This window comes from Tenrec ecaudatus, chromosome 4, assembly GCF_050624435.1.
Source record: "Tenrec ecaudatus isolate mTenEca1 chromosome 4, mTenEca1.hap1, whole genome shotgun sequence".
Lineage (NCBI taxonomy): Eukaryota > Metazoa > Chordata > Mammalia > Afrosoricida > Tenrecidae > Tenrec > Tenrec ecaudatus.
Genome location: NC_134533.1, coordinates 201,690,943 through 201,714,338, shown reverse-complemented (window position 1 = coordinate 201,714,338; position 23,396 = coordinate 201,690,943). Strand labels below are relative to the sequence as shown.

At 47.1% G+C, this 23,396-nt stretch overlaps 1 protein-coding gene and 2 pseudogenes across 3 annotated transcripts in view; 2 read left to right on the top strand and 1 right to left on the bottom strand.

Moving 5' to 3' along the window:
• IP6K2 (inositol hexakisphosphate kinase 2) overlaps positions 1–20,386 on the top strand; it is a 29,842-nt gene extending 9,456 nt beyond the window's left edge. For 2 of the 3 annotated variants that reach the window (XM_075547311.1, XM_075547312.1), the window contains exons 2-6: positions 13,434–13,753; positions 15,610–15,832; positions 16,605–16,780; positions 19,124–19,299; positions 19,608–20,386. In XM_075547311.1, the coding sequence (XP_075403426.1) occupies positions 13,552–13,753; positions 15,610–15,832; positions 16,605–16,780; positions 19,124–19,299; positions 19,608–20,108 (1,278 nt within the window). In that variant the 5' untranslated portion in view covers positions 13,434–13,551 and the 3' untranslated portion in view covers positions 20,109–20,386. The other variant, XM_075547313.1, reaches the window with a different exon arrangement.
• Positions 12,698–12,842, top strand: LOC142447362 (U1 spliceosomal RNA; annotated as a pseudogene).
• Positions 20,387–22,089: 1,703 nt separating the features above from the next.
• Positions 22,090–23,172, bottom strand: LOC142447291 (fructose-bisphosphate aldolase A pseudogene; annotated as a pseudogene).
• Between the last annotated feature and the right edge of the window lie 224 nt (positions 23,173–23,396).

Here is a 23,396-nt window from a genome sequence, read left to right as displayed (position 1 = left end):
AAGAAAGAGGAAGGGAGAGAGGGATGTTGATTAACTGAAAAATGTCTATTTTAATGAGAGCTTGCAACCTGACAGAAAAGGACAGACAGTAGTGACTGTTAAACCACTTACAGGAACATTGCTAAAATTCCCTTCCTAAGTTTGTTAATGCTTAGCGATCGTTTTCAATTTTTCCGATGTTATAAAGACTTAGAAGGCAGTGAAAGGTGTACTTCCGGAAATGGTACCCGTTCTCCAAGTTGAGCATCAGTAGAAGAACCAGCGTCAGATTCACCACTGAGGGTTTGGGTTTGTTTGTTTTCCCTCACTATCGTTTTCTTGAGAACACAGATACCTGATCTCAGGTCCTGTGGGCATTCTCTGCCCTGTGCAGAGCCTCTGCTGGGCCTCATGGGGCACTTCAACCTCCTCCCAGGGCAGGTCTGGATGCTCTGCCGCGATTGGGACCAGAGGGAAGCCTGTGAACCCTGGAGGTTTGGGACATTCAGACCACTCTCGGAGTGGCGGGGCCTGGGGTGTGCAGTAGCGTTCTGAGGGTTCGGCAGAGGAGCGGCAGCTGCGCGTCTGCTCTCTTTCCCACATGGACCGGCTTGTCAGCTTCGTGAGACAGGATTTGCCGCTTCATTTATGCCTCAGCAGTTGCGAGAAGAATCTGTTGTTTCATATGGTTTTGGTGAAACGGTTCTTCTTACAACTTGTGCTGCTGCTGTTATTTTCTCTTTATTGAAACTTGAAAAATAAGCGGTTGCTGGTGCAAACGACCTAGTAGTGTTGGACCCTTGACCTCAGTGTCAGGTTGATTCAGGGTGTCTGTGTGTCTCTGCCCCTCTGGGAGCTGCTGTGGCATGGTGGCCGGCCGAAGTTCATTTGAACTGAAGAGTATGGTTCCAACAGCGTTAGCAGGGATGTTTTCTTCATTTTAACTGCAAAACCTAGGCAATGTGGTAATGGCATGGTGCCGCTGGGTACCCATTTGTAATGGGCTAATCAGAGCATCTCCTCCAGAGGGTTGCCGTGAGAAGGAAGAGTACCTAATAGCTCTTGTTTCTGGCACTGTCAACTCGTTGCCATCGAAGGTTGAGAGGTCACCTCCTTCTGACCTTAGAGTTTTCTATATCCCCTAGGAACAGGAGCTATTTTGGGGACAGGGTAGATTTGGATTGTTCTTATCCTTCCTTGTTTACCTCAGTCCCTCTCCTTGGGTCACCATCGTGGAGAGAGTGTGGAGCACACAGCTTGGGTTAGATTAGGGTGTGTGGATGGATTTAAAACTTACAATAGGTGAGTGCTCATCTGGTTTTCAGTCTTAGTGAATTGTTTTGATTTTCCCCCCCCACCTCTAATATTTTTCCCTTTCAATATGCTCAGAGTTTGAGAAAATTTCAAGAAGTTTGTGACATTCAAAGACCTGAAAAGAGATTTCAGAAAACTGAAGAGAATAACGTGTTTGCCAGCAAGTCGTCGATACCCACCCGTAGTGACCCTACAAGATGGGGTAGAAGTGCCCCATGAGGTTTTCCGGGTGGTTTTTCCTCCCATGGAGCCATTGGTAGATTCAAATCACTGACCTCTCGGCTCTCCAGCCCGTGCTTAACCCTGGCGCCACCAGAGCTCCTTTCATGCATACTCAAGGTGTAACGTTTTTCTTACACTCTGACCCCTTCTTTTTGGTTTAGTGACTCTGTATTCCTTCCTTCTCTGATGCTTTTGCCAATATTACAACGCAAGGCTTGAATTTCTTCTTCAGTTTGTAGTGTGAGAAATGCTGAGAGTGTTCCTCCCTTGTGGTTTTCCGATTCTAGATCTTTGCATATTTCTTTATCATATTTCCCTTTGTTTCCCTTCGATTTTCTGTTCAGCTCTTTTACATAATCATTTCTTCTTGCAGGTTCATAGTCTCCTCTGACATCCATTTTGGCCTCTGCCCACAACCCCAACCCCAACCCCGCTGCCGTATCTTTTAAACAACTTTTTGCTTAGTTTTCATTTATCAGTCTTTGATATCATCCTACAACTTGTTTGGTCATTTGTGTTTAGTGCCTCAAAATTGTTACTGCAGTGGTCTCTAAATTCAGGTGGGATATTATCACAGTTATGTTTTGGCTCTTATGGACTTGTTTTCATTTTCTTGAGCTTGAATTTGAACTTAGATATGAGCAGTTGATGCTCAGTTGTGCAGTTGAGCCCTGGCTTTGTTCTGACTGATGATACTGAGTTTCTCCATTTATTTCCGCAGATGTAGTCAGTTTGATTCTTGTGTATTCCATCTGGGAAAGTTCACATATATAGTTGTTGCCTTTCATATTGTTGAAAAAGTATTTGTACTGAATAAATTTGTCTTGCAAAACACTTTATCATGTGATCTCCCACGTTGTTTCTATCACTGATCCTCCTCCTTTGTTTCCAACTGTCAAATTAGCCCAGAATCTTTGTGTGTGGATATTATCCATTTACCGACCTTGTTACATTTCAGGATAGGTCTTGAAATGTTCTTTTTAATGATAAATGTGATGCTGTTCCTCCTGAATTTCTTCTTCTTGGCATCCCAGTAGTCTGTGTGATTGTCTGATTCAAAGTGGCCAATACCAGTTCACTTCAGCTCACTTAATTAATGCCTAGGATCGTAATCTCCAAGTCTTTCATTCTACTTTTGACAACCTCTAATGTTCTCTGATTCCTACTTTGTATGTCCCACATTTCAGTTATTAATAAAGGTTTGCAGCTATTTCTTATTATTCAACAAATGAAGGTCCTGAAAGCTTCATTCCATCCTGGTCAGTAAGATCAACTCTCCTTTGAGGAGGCAGCTCTCCCCCAGTCGTATTTTGAGTGCCTTCCAACCTGAGGGACTCTTCTTCTGGCATAATAGTACTCTGCTAGCTTTCTGGCTTTGTTTTTTTCAGATGTAGATCACCATGTGCTTCGTCCCAGTCTGTCTTAGTCTGGAAGCGCTACTGAAACTTATCTACCATAGGTAACCTTGTTAGTATTTGAAATACCTGTGTCATATATTTCCAGTATAGCAGCAAACACAAGCTACCACACTACAACAAATTGAAAGCCCAGTGGAGTTCACATTCCAGAACTCTCAGTTGTACTCGTGTAGGATCTATCCATGTACCAAGAGGTGGTAGTTCAAACAGAACAAAGGGAGGCTGCATGGTTTCTTTTTTTAAAGTTTTATTAGTATAACATTCACAAATCATACAATTCAGTAGTTCAATCAATTTTAAAATACCATTTTTGTTCTTATATTCATTGTTATTAGCTCCCCATTTCCCCCCACTTTCGCTACGATATCCCTAAGGAACCATTAATCCAGATATTTTCTGGATAGATTACTTCCAAGATAGGTTTACCTCTGCTGGGTTTCATATACAGAAAAACATTTTTAAAATAAATAAAATAACAAAGTGAAACAACAATCTCAGTTGAAAAGAAAGTAGCAAATTTTAAATACTAGAACAAATTCAAAATGAATCAAAGGGAGATCAAATGATAAGGGGCTACATTTTAACTTAACTACACCTATCATCAGCTACTCTGCAGTGCCTTGTGCATGCTAGCAAGACTGTTCACATCCTTGGTCTGTGGTCAGAGGGGATTCATGAGAGGCCTAATCTACCTGTATTTCCCCTTCACTTCTTTAATTATGGAAATAACTTTAAAATGTGTCAAAGGGGAGATCAAACAATAAGACAGTAGGTTTTAACCTAACTACATCTTCAGTAATTGACTTTACAATGCTCTCTGTCTGGGGTAAACAAAGCTCTGCAGAAGCTGCATGATTTCAAATCTGGGCTTGTCCATCAGAGTTGAACCTCTCCCTCCCTCCTGCCCTCCCTCGCTGCCATTGAGTCAGTTTTGACTGTGTCCCTCTAGGGTGGAGGCGAACTGCCTCTGTAAGTTTCTGAGACTGTAACTTGGCAGTAGAAAGCCTCAGTGCCCTCTAGGTGAACGGTCTGCTGATGCTGAGTTGCTGACCTTGGTTAGCGGTCCTATGTGTAACCACTGTACCATCAGGACTCCTCTGCTCTAGATCTAGGCTGGAGCAATTAATAAATCAAAGAAGCTAGATTGTATTGTATGAAGGAGCATGTGGAATCAGGATTGGCGGAAAGCTCGTTAACTATACTTGTTGAAAGTGAAGGAGACTTGAAATACCTTTTTTTTAAATTAAAGATCATTTTGTTGGGGGCTCTTAAAACTCTTATAACAATCCATACATCAACTGTATGAAGCGTATTTGTACATATGCTGCCATCATAATTTTCTAAACATTGCCTTTCTTTCTATTTGAGCCCTTGGTATCAGCTCCTCTTTTTTCCTTCCTTCCACTCTTGTGACCCCTTGATAAACTATAAATTATTAGTGTTTTCATATCTTACACTGACCACTGTCTCTCTTCACCCACATTTCTGTTGTTCATCCTCTGGGGGGAGGAGGTATTGAAATACTTTCTGATGAAAATTAAAGACAACAGCCTTCGGCATGGATTACACCTCAGTGTAAAGAAGACAAAGATCCTGAACTGCTGGACCAATACACAGTATCATGATAAAAGGAGAAAATATTGAAGCTGTCAAAGATTTCATATTACTTGGATCTACAGTCCATCAGCAAGGTCCATGGGAAACAGTAGTCAGGAAACCTTATTCCTTGTCAGCTTTGACATGCATAGGAGGCGATTGAAAGTACCATGGCTTGGGTCAGGGGCACTTAATCCCCAAAGTGACATCTCTACCCTTTAACAGAGGTCTAAGGAGGACTTTAAGAAGGTCTTGTGCACATCTGCCCAGTGCAACACCCTGTTTGATTTCTTGACTACTGTTTGCATGGACCTTGCTTGACTGTAGACCCAAAGAATCAGTGTCTTTGCGTTAGATCAGGGTTCCTCAAACTTTTTAAACGGGGCCAGTTCACTGTCCTTCAGACCCGTTGGAGGGCCGGACTGTAGTTAAAAAAAGCAACAAATTTCTATGCACACTGCACATATCTTATTTTGAAGTAAAAAAATAAACAAACGGGGCAAAAAGACCTGGCGGGCCGGATAAATATCCTCTACGGGCTGCATGTGGCCCGCGGGCCGTAGTTTGAGGACCCCTGGGTTAGTTGTTGGCAAAGAATTTTAAATATACCAGGGCACTGAGGAGAATCACAGCTTGATCTTGGAGGTACAGCCAGCAAGCCCCTTGGAAGCGAGGTGGTGTGACTTTGTTGCACGTACTTTGAGCATGTCATCAGGAGAGACCTGATGTATTGAGTGAGCAGAGAAAGTGTTGAATCCTCAATGAGAAGTTGAAGCAGTAGCAACAGTTGTGAGGATGGGCAAGATGATAGACACTGGATTGAAACCAATTCAGTGATACCTAACAACAACGATAACATGTAATCTAATGTAAGGACTGTCCTTAAGAAAAGGAATACACAGTTATGAAAATATAATTTTGATAAGGTTGCATATTTGTTTATATTGGAAACAACTCACAAGAAGTCACATTTTGAAAAGCAGACATATTACACAACTACAATACTTTCCCCCCCTGTATTTGTTGAGCACCATTTGACTGCCTCTGTATATGACAGCATTTCATCATTTTTCCATAGAGCAGAGATCACACAGTTCCTTCTTTATGGTTGTTGATCCCCATCTGCATTCTTTTGTGGAGAACTTAGAAAAATGTCTTTCAGCTGTGTAGGTCATGCAGGTCAGCTTTGTAGATTATTGTCAAATTGGTGACACCAGAGTGCTGGGCTGTGGAAGAGGGGACAGGAGCCCTGGCTCCTTTTTGCTGTCTCTCTTTCTCTGTGGGCCTTTGGCTGTACTCAAAGCATTGAAACGATAGAGAGCATACAAGTGTGAATCTGTTTCAGTTAGCATATCCTAATCAAAACCTTAAAACTGTGAAACTGCTAAGCAAACGCTTTGTTATCCCAACTGTACAACTGAACAAAACAAACAGGCAGCTTTTGCTAGGCGGGAGGTCTGCACGTTCCTGGTGGGAGGAGAGGGCGATGTCCTGCCAGGGCTTGTGGAGGAGTTTTCTTGAAGTTTGCTGTCTTACAGCCACATCGGTAATCTGATCAGGATGCTTTTCTTGGTTCTACCACAAGGCAGCCACTCTGAGTCAAAGATTAAGAACTTTTCTTCCTGCTTTTATTTAGGTAAAATTGATTTATGAGATTTCATTTGTTACCAGGGATTGTTCCCAATTTGTTGTTCAGTTTCACTGGAAATTCAGGCCTCGGGAAGAGGGATGATTTTCCACCTACCCAAAACACCTTGGTTCGGGGTGGACAGGCAGACCGTTACCATAAGCTCCGGTCTATACTCGGGACCAGCTGCTGGTCTTGCTTCATTTTGCCTGCGAAACATGGGACTAATTCTTCTTTCAATGGCAGTTGAACAATTCCAAAACCTTGAGCCTTTGGGAAATGAACTCAGCACCAAAATAGAATTTCTGAATGTTACTATATTTGTCTTAAAGTGTAATAGGGTTTTAATATTTGCATAACCACATGTTAAAAGATTACTCTTTTCTTGCCTGATTTTTAATAAAAATCACATTAAGAGTTTGGACTTTACAAAAATATATATGAATTGTTGGTTGGAGAACTAATCAACGAATCTGCTATAGAAACCTTTATGGGGGTGTGGGGAGGAATAAAGATGAGCTGGTATCAAGGAGTTCAAGAAGGAAAATAATGTGTTGGAACTAGTAGCAATTGTACAATACTACTTGATATGGTTGAATTATGGGATGGTATGATATCTATTAGTGCCCAATAAAAAGCAAAATAATTAAAAAAATAACCAAAACCAAAGGGAGGGGGAGGGGAGAGTTTAGACTTTGTTTATGAAAGTGCTTTTGCATCAGCCGTCCCCAGTGAGTGCTGCGGTACATAATCCTGTGTTCACATCCCCAGTTAATGCAGCCTTGGTGAGGCAGGCAAACAGCAGGCCAGTGCCTGGCGTGCGTTTTGTCAAGGGTGGTGTGCCTTGCTTGGATCCGTGGTACTCGGCTGCTCTGTGTACCGCAGGTGCTCTGAGGCACATTTTGCGGTGCGCCAGGCACACCTGAGAAAGAGCAAGGAAGCCAGTGTGCTTGGAGCAGATTTGATGGGGTTTTTCTTTCTCAATGGGTGTTTCAGGAAAGGCCTGTTAGACCCTGTGTTGTTCACTTCGGTTCTGCTCCTTTGCATGTGAAGAACGCTTTTGCTTTACAAGCATGGAGGAGAAGAGAACCATGCAGCTGATAAGAAATCTGCTAGTATTGAGGTCCAAGAAAAATTGGGTTTTCATGGCAACATGTACAAATGTGCTTGACACAATGGAGGTGCATATGGATTATGATAAGAGCTGTCGGAGCCCTGAATACCATTTTTTAAATGAGGTTTTCCAAGTAAGCAGATGGGTTTAGAATGTGTTTGTTGTGTTAGCAGTGTGTGTCCCAGATTCATGAAGGAACATAGCCATCTCCCGAGAGTCTGCCATGGAGTGGCTTCACTAATCAGGAAGATGCTTTACTCTGACATCTAGGCTGACCTTGGCGTGGGTGACTCCAGGGAGAAGGATCAGAAGGTACATTTCAGTCAATGCAACAGCTAATGGGACCTTTTGAAGTCTAAATTTCTCTAATTGTTATAATACATACTTAAAAAGTTTATAAATTCTAAAATCTAAAGAAGAAAAAATGAACACTTTTACTTCTAATCGACATACAGTGTTTCCTTTTATGTTTATATTTGAAGAGCTTTGGCACATCCACACAGTCATGTAACTGTCACATCCCAGTCTCCAAAAAGTTCTCTTTTGCCACTTGGCAGCCCATCCACTTGGCGCCAGTCATTGAATTTAGGGCCCACCCTAAATCCAGAAAGACTTCACCTTGAGACCTTTATTCCACTTAAAGTCACAATTTGAATTCTAGTGGTCCTGGATTTGGGGGACACTATTTAACCACAACCAGGTAGTGGTTAGTAGTTGGGCTCCGATCTGTAAGGTCAGTAGTCTGAAACCACCAGCTCAAAGGGAGAAAGAGGAGGCTGTTCTTCCCTTAAAGAGTTACAGGTTGGAACACTCAGAGGGCAGTTCTACCCTTTCGTAGAGTCAGTATCAACTAGATGGCAGTGAGTTTGGTTTTTTATTTGCCCCACCAAGGAGCCCAGGTGGTGTCATGACTTAGCTGCTAACCCCACCAGCCACTGCACAGGAGGAAGCTGTGGCAACCTGTTTCCATGAAGAATATATCCCTGAAACCCCTGTGGGGGTACTTCTGATGTGTCCTGAGTGTCGCTGTGACTCAGAATCTACTTGCCCACAATCGATTTGGATAATTCAACACACTGCAGCTCAATCGTTGAAAATAACTGGTCGGATTAATATGGCTGTGTCCCGGACTCTCTTGTGCTTCATTTTTCTGTAAGCTTATTCTCAGGCCAATGCTGCATTCTTAATCATATAGCATTGTAGAAAGTCTTGAAATCAGAAGCATACCTCCTCTAAATTTGTCTCTCTTTTTAAAAATCTTGTTGGTTATTTCAATATATCTTTGCATTCTGTATAAATTTTAGAGCCACCTTGTCAACTTCTACCCAAAAAAAGTCTGCTGACATTTTTATTAGGATTGTATTGAAGCTATAGATCAACTTAGGAAGAATTAACACATTAATAATACTGAAAATTTGGAGCCTTGACCCAGTATGTGACTACATTTACTTAGGTCTTTAATTTTTCTCAGCAATGTGTGGTACTTTTCGGTATCAGGCCTTGCACATGTTATGGCAAATGTGTCCCTAAGTATTTAACATTATTAATATAAAGGTTTTCACTTATTTCCTTTAATTTCAATTTCTAATTCACCAATTAGGGATACCATATTTTATTTATCCTTCTCCCCATATTTGGCCTTTTAGTTTGTTTCCAAATTAGAAATTTTTGTACTATGATTTGTAATCTTTTGCTGGCCAGTGAGAGCCATGGTAGTGTTCAGAGGGGACTAGGCTTCCTGTGTCTGCCCTTCCCTAAGCCAGAGGCAGCTGGTGGGAGAGGCAAGTGTGGGGGGGAGCAACAAGAGCCCCGCAGGCTGGTGTCTGGCAGCTTGGTGACTGACCCTGGTGATGTTGTGATGAGTGGTGTGTGTAGATGTCAGCCACATACTAGGGAGTGGCTCTTGGCCTGATGGGGAGGAGGTGCAGTCGGCAGGGTTATTTTTCCACCTTTGGGTAATGTGCCTCAAGCCAGCCCTTGCCTGAGCCTAGGGTTTTCTTGAGGCACAATAAGTGTCCTCAGGAGACCCAACTTTTACCTCATTAACTCAATCCTCAGGGACCTGGCTGAGTTCTGAGCCCCAGAGCTTTCGTGAGTCATAGGTGTTTTATATGCAATACTTAAGACCATGAAGACATGGTTTTCAACAGCTCTTTATAGTAATTAGATAAATTTGGGGAGTCGACTCTGCCCAGGATAATGATTGTCAGTGTTTCTTACTACTCTACTCATAGGTTCATGGACAAATGTAGACTATTGAAACAGGTGCTGGATCCAAAACCTGTCTCCTGAGGTACAGAGTAAGTAGCACATGGCTTTGGCTCTACAGTATTTGTTAATACTCCAGGATCCCTGGGAAACCAGGCTGCCAACTGCTGATGTTTAAAAATCAGTAAGCAGCCCGCTGTTCAAGCAGAGATGCAGGTGCCCCAGGAGAGGAAGTTGATCTGTATAATCCTTGGGAGACTAGGCTCTTGTTTGTAGGCCTGGATCCTGTGTAAGGGATAAGTGACCCCCCCAATTAGAAGCTTTTACACTTCTTTTGTGAGAATCCCAAAAGTGAAAATTATGTTGTACTACAATGAAGCCATACTGAGAGTTCATATTAAGAGTTTGAGCATAATTAAAACAAGAGGATCACAAAATAGGACTTAGCTCATGGTGTGCAACCCGTTGGTGATTTCTGTAAAACTGCCTACAAGGCAAGATATGACAAAATAACGATGTATAAATTACCAAGGGCACATGAGGGAGGGGAGAAAGGGGAGGGAGGGGGAAAAAAAAAAGAGGACCTGATGCAAGGGGCTTAAGTGGAGAGCAAATGCCTTGAGAATGATTGGGGCAGGGAATGTATGGATGTGCTTTTTTTTTTTACAATTTATTGGGGCTCATACAATTCTTATCACAGTTCATACATATACATACATCAATTGTATAAAGCACATCTGTACAGTCTTTGCCCTAATCATTTTTTCTCCTCTTTTCTTTTTTTACATTTTATTAGGGACTCATACAACTCTTATCATCATCCATACATATACATACATCAATTGTATAAAGCACATCCACTTACGGGCTTAAGTGGATGTGCTTTATACAATTGATGTATGTATATGTATGAACTGTGATAAGAATTGTATGAGCCCCAATAAATTGTTTTAAAAAAAAAACTGCCTACAATCACCGCTCCGACTCACACCAGGCCTCTCCCGATCTTGCAGTTCGGAAAATCGAAACCCAGAGGTTTCTCTGCGATATTAAATGGCAGGGGCCGGGACTAGATTCTGACCTTGCCCACTCCACCAGGCTGCAGGCTCCTTAGGGGGTTCTTCAGGGGGCTCCCTAATTCCTCCTCAGATTTGTCACTTGTCCTTCTCTCCTCACAGTTGGTCCAGTCAAAAATAAGTCTTAGTTGTGCGACTTTGATGCCCAAGAGGATTTTTTTCTTCCCCAGGGGGTACCAACCTATAGACTGCTAAGGTTGGGTGCCAAGGAGGAGGGTGGCAAAATGCCACCCCATGACCAAGAGCTAATGAACACACTGGGGATTTGGGAGAGCTGCCGCCATGTTTTGTGTTCAGTTTTTCACTGAAGGTAGGATGGGTGAGAGATGCCTGGAGAGAGGTGTTTTATTACTTAATGGAATCCATTTAAGGAATCTTGAGGGATGTTCCAACAGGAAAAAGAATTTCTGCCTCATTGAAAGCACCTTGAGGGTCAGCTGAGATTTGCATCCTTGTTAGTGTCATTCTGATGGCGAAAGCTCCGGGAGGTGTGTGTGTGGGGGGAAGCTTTGTGTGCTTGGATAGTGTGATGTTGCGGGGCGGTTGGCCTTGGCTTTGGTGTGCTGGCAGTAGCTTTCCTCTGCTGTGGCTCCCACTCAGGAGGTCTTCTCTGAAGATGGATAGGAGCAGCTCTGGGTAGCTGGGTTGGAACAGAGGGCTTGTGTGGTCAGTCATCTCAGTGCTGCTTCTTCTGGAAAGAACTGGGAGTGACTGCAATGTGCTCATCCTTGCAGTTGCTTGATGTTGGTGTGTTGGTACTCTTCTCAGCCAGTGCCTGTCTGCTGTGATGAGAAGGCAGTGGTGGGTGAGGTCACCTGACTCTATGCCCTTTGTATCTAAGGAACCAGATTGATCTTTCAGTCAGTAGAGGCCTAAAAGAATAGATTGCCAACTCCGGATAGGGCAAGATATGACAAAATAACAATGTATAAATTACTAAGGGCACATGAGGGAGGGGAAAAAAAAAGAGGACCTGATGCAAAGGGCTTAAGTGGAGAGCAAATGCTTTGAGAATGATTGGGGCAGGGAATGTGCGGATGTGCTTTATACAATTGATGTATGTATATGTATGAATTTTGATAGGAGTTGTATGAGCCCCTAAAAAATGTTTTTAAAAAAATAAGAATATAAGCATTGTGTTCTAAGACACACAAAAAAAGAATAGATTGCCACTAGTTGAAGGCTTGCAAAAGAGGCTCCTTTATAAATAGAAAATAAAAACAAAAACCTGGTGAAAGCAGGTTCCCGAGAGAAGCAACATGTCTCGTGTGCATAGTAGGAGTGCTGTACCAAAGCAGAGACTCACAGGGTGGCACAGGGGGTTAGCAGCTGACATATTGGGGTTCACTTGAGAGCTGTGGCTGAGGGTCTATGGTCTTGAGTGACTTTACTCCCCTCCCTGAATCAACTTAATTTGCAAGACAGAGTAGTGTCTATGGCATAGAACTATTGGGATCAAATGGGACAAATTTCCTGTAATGAGCCTGGCACATAGTAGGTGTTTTAGCCACAGTAGAGGGCAGAGGGCTCACCTCCAGCAGTTCCATCGTCACCACCCCCATCGCTAGGCTCTGGCCAGTTGTTAACTCTGCTGTCCAGTTCTCTCTGACTCTGGCAAGTTTCTCCACACTAAAAGGAAACCTTTCCCAGCCCTCCGCCTCCATCCTCACCAGCATTGGTGCCACCTTTGTGTATTTTGTATTTTGTGTATTTTGAGTGTCTTCCAAACTAGACCTCATCTCCAGCACTGTGTTGGACAATCTCTGTCATCCTTAGGTCTCTCAGTGGATGGTTTGGAAGAAGGTTGCCAGGCCTTTCTAACTTAGCCTGTTTTAATATGCAGACTCTGCTGAAATGTGTCCGAGAATGATCCTGCTGGTATTTGAAATACTGGTAGCCAAACTTCCAGCATCTTAGCAAATGCCACCACAGATGAGTGGTCGGAAGCCCAGTAGAAGTGCTCATAGAAATGTGCAGCCTCTGCTTAACTGGGACAGAGCACAGAAAACTGGCTTGAGGTGCCTTAAACAGCTAAAGAGGTGTGCTTGCTGAGATCCATTCAGTATGTGGCTTCAGGTTCCAGGCCTCCCAAGGGGACAGTAGTGGTGAGCCCCAGCTTTTTGGCCATCAAGATAAACCAATCATACTAACCTGGCAGGGAAGATTCCGTGATCACGAGGCTTCTCCATTGCACCCCGGATGTGCTGACCCCTGCGATTTTCCCAAATGTGGGAAACTTCGACTGCATCATTTGTGGTAGTGGGGGACTGCGTTTGCGTTCTCCCGTTTGCTTCTATCTTTTCTTTTTTTTAAACTGGAGCGCGCAATAGAACCAATAAAAATTGTGGGTGACCTAGAACACAGTGTATCATTTTAAAAGCTTTAGCCATCTCCAGCAGTTGTTTTTAGATACAGATGTTAATCATTAAAGTTAGGCCCATGCTCCGTTGCTAATGAAGTTAATGGGGCTTGTCTTTGGCCTGGGCAGGGGTGGTGTGTGTAGTCCCTTGACTAGCCTATCTTACTAAATGCTACCTGTGCAGGTCTTTCCTATGTGCAAATGCATTTTATAGAAATAAAGCAGAGGCTTGAGTATTCATCACCTAGGCTTGACAATCCCTTGAGAAAATGGCAAGACTTAAGCCTAAGGATAGGCCGGCTCCGCCCCGTCCCAGCTGCGGTGGCTTTCTCTTTCCCGGGAGGCGCTGGCCCCGCCCCTCCGCCCTGCCCCGCCCCGTGTTTGTTGTTCTGCGGGAGGCGGCGGGGCGGGGCCGCCGCGGAAGCGCAGGTTATTTGTCTTGCTGCTGCTGGTGGAAACAGCAGAGTTTTCGGCGGCTCCCGGGCCTCTTCCAACTCCGTGTGCTGTTTTTTTCTGGCAGAGCGTTGTGGCCCGACTGAGAGACTCGCGGACAGACTACTACAAGACATCAGACAGAGGACACGCTGGCCGCTGGATCCCGCTGCCTCCCCCTTCTCCCCGCCGCCTGCGTCCGGAGGATGAGCCCAGCCTTTAGGGCCATGGACGTGGAGCTCCGCGCCAAGGGCGTCTTGCTGGAGCCCTTTGTCCACCAGGTCGGGGGCCACTCTTGTGTGCTCCGCTTCAATGAGACGACCCTGTGCAAACCCCTGATCCCGAGGGAGCACCAGTTCTATGAGACCCTCCCAGCCGAGATGCGCAAGTTCACCCCCCAGTACAAAGGTGAGCCCTGCAGCCGTAGGGGATGCCAACACCTGGAGATGTGAGGTGTGCCTTGGCCTTTCCCGAACCCCGGGCCCCTCCCGCTCAGTGGGTTTTCCCTCCTCCTCCCCCTCCTCCTCTTCTTGGCCTTCGGCCCAGCACCTCACACCCTCAGTTTACAAGCCCTGGTAAGATTGCTCAATTCTGTTTTGTTTGTAGATTTGTTTTGAGTCTATTTGGGATGGAAGTGTAGATGTGTTTTATGTTCAGGTGTCTCTTGATGGCAGTCATTCTAGTCTCCCATGGTGGGGTGTGGGGTGGGGTGGCAGGAGAAGACTGGGGAGGGTTTTGCTCAGAATCACGGCTGCTTTGCGTCTTACCCTCCAGGAAAAGAAATCCAAAGCGGGTGATTAGGCAGACTGGGGGCAGGGTGGATTGAGTCAGACGGAATGCAAGAGTGGGAGGCTGTGCTGATTAGCCACGGCTATTACAGAATGTCCCCACACTATCTGAAGAGCCCCTTTGATTCGCATATGGGGGTAATTTTCCTTTTATTGCTTCATTTGGGGGAGACAGCAGCATGGTTGTGGCCTTCCCTGGGGGTGGGGGTCAGATCCTTTGTAAATCAAGGAAGAGGCTTAGGGAAATAATGTGTATTTTGCCTGGTTGTGCACAAGACTCGGGAACAACTAGGCTCCTTTAGGGTGAGAGACATTTTTTTAAAGTCATAATGTATTGGGCACCTCTTTCTAAGTTGAACATGTGTGTGTTTGTGGGGGGAGGAGGTTGGGGGCCCTCACTTGGTCCTTTTCTGTTGTTTTTTTCCAGGACAAAGCCAAAGGCCTCTTGTTAGCTGGCCGCCCCTGCCCCCTTTTTTCCCTTGGTTCTTTGTCCCGTGGCTGCAGGGCAGTGTCCCCTGAATTCCCCGCCAGGGCTCCTCAGCACCCAGAGCTGGGGCCCACCTCAGAAGTGTCGTCTCTCTGTGAGCACGCATTCCCCTGCAGCAGCGGGCAGGCCGCAGGACTGAGCAGATTCAGTGATCCTGGGCAGAGAGGCCGGGGAGGAGAGGCGCTCAGCCAGTCGGTTGTAAGGAGCGCTCGTCGGCACCTGCTGAAATGCTCCCGCCTGACAGCCCCCCTCAAAGACTCTTAATTACACCTGGCAGGTTCTAGAGACTCCAGGGGGAGAACTGCTTTCAAGGCCACCGTGCGTCCGTGCTCCCTGCGCCCCCTGTCGGCCTTGTGCTGTTTTATTTTGTGACATGAGACTACTGCAAAGATCAATAAAGTTGACATTTGAGAAGGATAAAAGGCTTGTGGTGCCTGCCCATGTGGGGCGCTTCGGGAAGCCTTTTTAGGATGTCTGTTGTGCTGTGTGGTTTGTTTTGTTTGCCCTTTATTTTGCTTCGCTTGCACAGTCTTCCTTTACCATTGGATGCATCACACACACACATATCTGGTGCTCATTCAAAATAAGCCTTGAGGCTGATGGTATTTCTCGGTAGGGCATTGAAAATTTCGCCAAGTTACTAAGAACAAATGTTCCATCTTTCTCAGGATTAGAAGAGTTCCATGAAAATTAATAAACATTTTCAATGATGGAAAAATGTGTCCTGTAATTATTCTTTGGCTCTTACCTTGTGAAGTGCATCAGAGAGGAAGACTCTCAGCTATTTTGCTCCCTAATTGCTTGTCTTGTATGGTGTCATCTTTTCTAGATGTTTTGATATTTGTTAGGTTTGCAGATGAGTTTGGGGCCTCTGGCAACAGAGAGACTAAGGAACAGGGTAAGAACAAAACAAATGTTACAATCATGTTACTTAGGACGCAGCTTCTTGTGGAATTAAAAGTCTGCTTTGCTCCTCACCCCCCTTCCAGGTGTGGTGTCTGTGCGCTTTGAAGAAGATGAAGATAGGAATTTGTGTTTAATAGCCTATCCATTAAAGGGGGACCACGGAACTGTGGACAACGTAGACAGTTCAGACTGTGAACCAAAAACAAAGCTCTTGAGGTGGGCAAGCAAAAAACATCATGTTGCAGAAACGGAAAAGACTTCCAAGGACTGGGTGCGCCAGCACCGGAAGGAGGAGAAGCTGAAGAGGTGGGTACAGACCGAGAAGAAGGACCCAGGATTCTCATGATGGGCTTAGAAAGTGACTTGTCACCCGGTGGCCAGTCCCTGCCCAGCACCTTTAATTAGAGCACGCCTTCTGGGGGGAAATGGCTGTAGAGCAGTCACCAAGACAAGGAGCCATCCCTGTGCCTTAGCATACTTCCAGATGCTCTTCCTGAACTCGGGGGCCACCATAACAGGGTGTTCAAAGCAGCTCCCCTTGGAATTTGGGGGGAGGGGCTTCAAAAGATAATAGTACAAAAATCCTATTATCGGTCTATTCCATTTTTCCATTAACTTTTGACACCCTCTGGTCTATATATGTATAATTACATATATATGTGTCTATATAATTATCTCTAATGTAGCTAAGCAAGTTAACTTACTGCCATAAAATTGCAATTCCAGAGGACCTGGATATATCCGAAGCTGGGCTGGCATTGGCAAAAAAGGGGAGGTGTGGGAGACGGACCAGAGGCTGTCCTTGCATCTTCCGTTCTCCTTGGTGTAGAAAACACTGGGCTGCCTCCTGATCTCTTACAAAGACGTTTTGTTGAAGTGTAAGACACACACATTCAGTGCGTTTCACCCAATTGATAGTTACCCTCTCGTGGGCGTTGCAGATAAATACTTTGCATCACACCCACTACCACATCAAGGTATCAAACTCCTCATCGCCTCAGAAACTTCGCCCCATACCTCTTGGGCCTTTTTGGTTTTGATAAAGCAGTTGGTTTATCGCATTCTTTTCTCTTGGCAGCCATAAATTAGAAGAAGAATGTGAGTGGTTAAAGAAATCTGAAGTCCTGTACTACAGTGTGGAGAAGAAGGGGAGCGTGAGCTCCCAGCTTAAGCACTATAACCCTTGGAGCATGAAGTGTCACCAGCAACAGTTACAGCGGATGAAGGAGAACGCAAAGCATCGGAACCAGTACAGTATCCTTGGTCACCGAGCAGCTCTACACGGGCTGGGTTGTAATGCTGAGGAAGGTCCAGAGAGGTTGGGATTTTTGGTTACAGTTTCGTTTTAGTTCTGGGGCCAGAACACACTGCATGAAAATGGGGGCAAATCTCACTTCCCTGGCGGCTCGAAGCTGGCTTGATTGACTGGGCAGTGGTTGGGGGTGGGGGAACCGGCTGAATAGAAAGGCGATAAGAAGGTGTGCTTTGGGAGAGCCTGGCAGCGGAGAACAAGAATACAAGGGAAGAGGCCTGAGGCCTGCGTCTCCCTAGGTCCTGGTTCATCAGGCTGTGCTCGAGGACTGCACCCAGGACCCTTTCTGGTTTGGAGGTTGTTTTTCCCCTTTTCATCCAAGAAGCTATACTTCATTTGTTCACAATTTTTCATTATCTTGTGGAGATGGAGTTAGAGTAGAATTGGGTTGTTTTTATTTTGGCGGGGGCGGGGTGGTTTGCTTTTTTTTTTTTTACTTAATGGAAAATCTACACATTTGAAAAATAGAGTATGTTGAACCCTGAAGTACCCATGACCCAGGCCGCCCCATGAGTCTTATTGTCAGTGCCCGCAGCCCTCAGCTCGATTCCCTTTGAAGCAACTCTGAGATGGGTTACTTCATCGTTGTATACATCGGCCAGTGTGTAAAAGCATAGGCTATTTTAAGACCAGTAGACTCTTTCCTTTAAAAGCAGGCAGTAAGTAAATCTTTCATATCCAATAGCTAGGGCTCACGCTTTCCTAATTATTTTCTAACTAGGTTTATGAGTGACTTGTTGGAATCCTGTTGAGATCCTGCTAAGACCTCTGATAAGGTTGCTTGAGTTTGAAACGTGTCAAGTCTTTCCCACAGTCTGCGCCCCTGTATTTTTAGCTCATTGGTAATTGGCTCTGCCGGCTTGCTCAAGTTCCCTTCAGCTTTGTGGGGCTGCCAGTGAGGCTCCATCGTAGAAGGCACTGTGCCTGCCGTCTGTTGGGAAGCACGCGGTTTTCTCTGAGCTCAACGCTGCCACGGCTCCATTGTTTTCGTTGGGCGATTTTCTCATCATAGTCTTTACTCATTGGGAATCTTACAAAAGCAATTTCCCCTCATCAACCAAGAGGCTGTCCTGAGTGTAGCCCGCACAGGGAAGAACAAGCTAAAGCTTTCCCTTCATTCACTAGAGAGTTGAGCCTGGTGGCATCGTGGTTACACATTGGGCTACAATCTGCAAAGTCAGCAGCTCAAAACCACCAGTGGTTCCACGGGAGAAAAAAGGGGCTTTCTACTCTCAGAAACCCAGGGGTAGTTCTGTCCTGCCCTATAGGGTCTCTCTCAGGCCGTATTGACTCAAAGACAGTGGGGTTTGGGGTTTTTTTGGTTGGGGTGGGGGTGAAGTGAGAAGTGACCGTAATCTCTCCAAAGATGACCAGTGGGCGTTGTGATCATGGTGAGTGCGTGGATTTCCAGTTTTGATGCATCCCCAGAGTTCCCCTTACTGATCAATGGCTAGCCCTCTCCCGAGGGCTCCTGAGTCACTGTGACATCACTGTGACACAGCCTCGGAGCCTGTGGGAGCTACCTTGCTTGCTCACAGGAACAGATAGGCCAGTATGACGTACATTTCCTGCCCCAGATAGGAGATCATCCTTATCTCTAAGGCACGGGTCGGCAAGCCTTCTGAGTAAAAGCACAGAGTAACTCCCCCACTGCTGCTGCTCTCTGAGCGTCACCACTTTGTTCCCATTGGAATTTTGTGTCATGAAATGTTATTTTTCTTTGGATTCCCACACCCCTTCCTCCGAGAACACCCCTAGTTTATGGAGGGCGAGGGGCCATAGGGGTGGAGGGATAAACAACAACGGGCAGTGGGTTGTTGTTTGCCAGCCCTCCTGTCCAGAGCCCTTGGTTTCTCTGTCATGGGAAGTGAGGGGCCACCATTTAGGTGCCACAGGTGTTCCTCTGGGCATTGTCTCCAGATCTTTTTGGTGGACGTGGCGAGCAAATTACACATTCTAAAACAAAAGTGCTTTCCTGACTTCCTACCAATATTTTGAGTTTGCATTCCTTTAGGATTTCAGGATTTGCTAACCCTATTTGGATGTTCTATTTATACTTGAGGGCCGTAAGCGTTAAAGCCCAGTTGCATCCCTGACTGAGTTGAGTATGTCTTCTGCGGCCGGGAGGAGAGGGGAAGGAAGGGCCTTCGTGCTCTCACCCGAGTTTGCTCCCTGGGAGACCATAGACCTGGCCTAGCCCGCCGTAACTGGCTGCTTTTCTGGGCACTGTACCCGCACTTGGACAACAGCACCTTTTCTTGAGGGCGTTGTCCTTAACCACTCAGAATTCATATTACTGGAAAACCTAACCTCTCGCTATGAGGTGCCCTGTGTCCTGGACCTCAAGATGGGCACACGCCAGCACGGTGACGATGCTACGGAGGAGAAGGCAGCCAACCAAATCCGCAAATGTCAGCAGAGCACGTCAGCGGTCATCGGGGTGCGCGTGTGTGGCATGCAGGTGAGGGGTGTGCTGGCACCTGCTGGGGACTGGCTTCTTCCCCACCCTGACATAGTCTTGTTGCCTCAAACCATTCCTGATTTGACCCTGTGAGATGGCCCAGGCCTGGCAATCCCTGTGGGGCTTGCCTGGCTCACAGAGCACCCAGAGCAAGGAGCTGAGGGAGCTGGGGCATCAGCAGAGGGCTGTAACTTCACACCTGCCAAGTCAAAGACATCCTCCCCTCTCCCTGTGTCTCCAGGGTCCAGGCCCTGAGAGCACATCTCCTCAGCTCCTGACCTGCTTCTCGGATTCCCCTCTCCCCACAGGTATACCAGGCAGGCAGTGGGCAGCTGATGTTCATGAACAAGTACCATGGGCGGAAGCTGTCAGTGCAGGGCTTTAAGGAGGCACTGTTCCAGTTCTTTCACAACGGGCGGTACCTGCGCCGAGAGCTGCTGGGCCCTGTCATCAAGAAGCTGACTGAGCTCAAGGCGATACTGGAGCGACAGGAGTCTTACCGCTTCTACTCGAGCTCTCTGCTGCTCATCTATGACGGCAAGGAGCGGCCAGAGGTGGCCCTGGACTCGGATGCTGAGGACTTGGAGGACCTGTCCGAGGAGTCGGCCGACGAGTCTGCCGGCGCCTATGCCTACAAGCCCATCGGCCCCAGCTCAGTGGATGTGCGCATGATCGACTTTGCACATACCACCTGCAGGCTATACGGTGAAGATAGCGTGGTGCACGAGGGCCAGGATGCTGGTTATATCTTTGGACTCCAGAGCCTGATAGACTTTGTCACAGAAATCAGTGAGGAGAGTGGAGAGTGAGTTTGCCTGCTTCTCTGGCTCCTAAAAGGGTCTTTGTGTCCCAGGCACAGCTGTGCTGCGTCGGGGAGGAACGGAGGAGGCCGGGATGGCCAGGCAGTTGCCCCTGCAGCCTGGAGCTGACCCACAGAGGCGTCTGTGAGCCCCTGCCTGAGCCAGCCCCAGCCACTCTCAGAGTCTTTATTTATTTTAACTGTTTCTTCAACATTCCACATTTGATGATGCAGATACCTCTCTTCCTGAGTGTAAACGTTCCAATACAGATCTTTTTGTTAATTGTACAGAGTACTGCTGTCGTTTTTGCCAGGGCCAGGAAGCCTCTCCCGCCACCCACCCTCCAGCCTGCTCTCCTGCTTCTGACCACGACCCTGGCCTAAGTTGAAAACAGGTTCTCCTGGCCAGTGCTCCCCCTGCTCAGACCCTGAAATGTCCACAGCCTCTTGGCATAGTCTTTAATCCAGCACCCTGAGGCCATCCCAAAAGGACCCCACGTACACCACACTCTGACCTTCTGAGATTGGTTCCGGCGTAGGCCAGCACCCTCTGTCCATAGAACCCTACTTGAAGGTTTTTCCCACCTCTTGTGGCATAACCAGAGTGTTGGGCAGCAGGTGTTCCAAACCCAGCTTTGGATACTTGTTCTGCTAGTAGCTACTAATTGAACATGACCTTAGATGTCCTGAAGCTGATGCTGGGGCCCCAGGTAGTGTCTGGACTGTGATGAAGCAGCTCAGAAGTGCGCTGCTCTGGGAGAGAGCGTGTACCAGGTAAGCACACAGTCTCCTCCACACAGCCTTTAAGAGCTTCTCTCAGCTGCAGGGGTCTCCAGGAGGAGAGGATGGTGGGAATTCTTGAAGTGCAAAACCAGTTAGCACGAGGAGGGGTGGGTGTGACCCTGTTCAGAGTCAGCTGGATCTAGGCAGAATTTCCTGGGTGGTTGGAGAATGGGACCTATAAAAGCAGATAGCTACACTTTATCCTGGATCATGGGCTATAGTACAAAAGTTTTTAATTGCCAGGGGAGGTACTGAGTAATTTTTTTTTTCCTGAAAAGAGGCCAGGGAAGCAAAGAAGTTTGGGAATGTGTGATCGAGGGCAGGGATAGGGAACCTTTTTCTGCCAAGGGCCACAGATACTTATAACATCATTCTCAGACCATATTTGTCAAAACATTTAATTACCCCTAATGTGATGGCTGGAACTGCTTCTGGTGAGCTGTGAGATAGTAACATTGATGATTTTGCAGACCTTGCATGGCTCATGAACTGGACATGCCCCATCTCTGATCCAGGGGGTCTTAAGTCTGACAGCCCCACACCCCAATCCCTCAGTCCTATATCATGCCTGTGTCCATTATAACCCCCAAACAGACCAAAAGTGGGCCTGGCTGTGCTTCCCATGGGGACTGGCTGAACACAAGATATGGAAAGCTCCCAGGGACCTTCCAGGTAGAGGGCCTTCCAAGACCTGGAGATCAAGACACCAGAAAGGTAGACCACACTCCCTACCCTCTGTAGACCCTTCCATCTGCCCTTAAAAAGGGATGTCAGAACTAAGTTTGGAGTTTTAAGTTCTATAAAGACAATAAGTGACTGATAGGGCTGGGTGAGTGACATGCCAGGCAGCAGGAATGGACACAGACTCCAGGATAGAAGTGTGAAGCCAGCAGTTGAAGGGAGGATGCCCAAGTCATTAAATAAACCCTTGGTCCTGGAGATGATTCCAACACATTCGGACTCGCATCGTGTGGAACTGCTCCATAGGGTTGCTCAGGCAGTAATATAATTTTTTTTGCCCCCTTAAACCGCTGTTGATTGGCAGTGAGCTGGAAAGGGTGATGGAGTTAGCATACACAGACAACACCGCACACCACTGTCACAAGGGCGACGAGAATGAGAGGAAAGCGTGGCCTGGAGCCCAGGTGGTATCCTCCCATCAAGAGGTGGGCATGGGAGGGGTCGGGGGGCTGGAGTGTTGAGGGGCAGCCTCACACCACCTCCATTTAGTAGGTGTGGTTAGAGATGAAGAGGGACTCGCTGGCTGCAGCCCCAGCTTGACCGCTTGGAGTGTACTTTCCTTGGCAGGCGAGGCTGTTGGCCAGGGCTCGCTTGATATACTTCTGGGCCGCTTTCAGGTTCCCTCTTGCCACCCCAGGCCTTCAGGGCAGAGGCCTGCAGGGCTCGCCCTTAGGAGAAGGTCAGGGCCCATGGCTTCAGCAGGGGGCACTTGTTGATGGCGTTGAAGTTGATGGACGCCTCCTCCTCACTCTGGCCTCCAGACAGGAAGGTGACGCCGGTAACAGCAGGGGGCACGGTGTGGCATGGCCCAGTGCAGTGACAGTTGCCATGGCAATCGTGGGAAAACATGTGTGCAGCCATGGCCAGGGGTGACCATATTGGGCTTCAGCAAGGTGCCTTCCGGGTAGACGTGGTGGTCACTCAGGGCCTTGTAGATGGCAGCCAGCACCTTCTCAGTGACATACTGGCAGCGCATCAGGTCATGGTCGCCGTCGGGGAGTATCTCGGGCTCCACAATGGGCACAATGCCATTCTGCTGGCAGATGCTGGCATAACGGGCCAGCACATTGGCATTTTCCAGGATGGCGAGGGCTGAAGGGGTATGTTGCCACTTGGCAAAGTCAGCGCCATCTTTCTTGTACTGGGCACAGCACTCAGCCCGTGCAGCCCTTGGGTGGTGGTCTCGCGTTTGTTCCTGCCAGGGGCACCACACCCTGGTCGACTTTGATGCCCACGATCCCGCCCTTGGATTTGATAACTTGGGGGAAGGGGCGCCCATCATCCACCTTCTGGTAGAGAGCCTCATGGAAGAGGATGACGCCCCCAATGCAGAGGTTCACCGGTCGTCAGCGATCAGCAGCAGCTGGCGGTAGAAGCGGCGATTCTCTTCGGTGTTCTTGGTCCCAATGGACTGCAGCCGCTTGGCAATGCTTCCGGTGGACTCATCCGCAGCCAGGATGCCCTTGCCCGAGGCCACAATGCGATGGGCAATGTCTGACAGCTCCTTCTGCTCTGGGGTGAGTGCTGGGTATGGGTAGGGCATGGTGGCAAGTTCCTTTCTGGAGGCTGAAAGAAGCAGCAGCCGGTGGAATCAGCAGCCAGCAAATCGGCAGTAATCTTTAGGAAGAGGACTGCCACCTCTCAGTTCCCTCACCAGTGACTGGTGAGTGAGGGCCTTGTAGTTAGCAGCCAAGCCCTTAACCTCTGCACCGTTGACAAAGGGTGAGGGACAGTGAATGGCCCACCAGGTTTCTGATGTTACTGTTCCACTCCG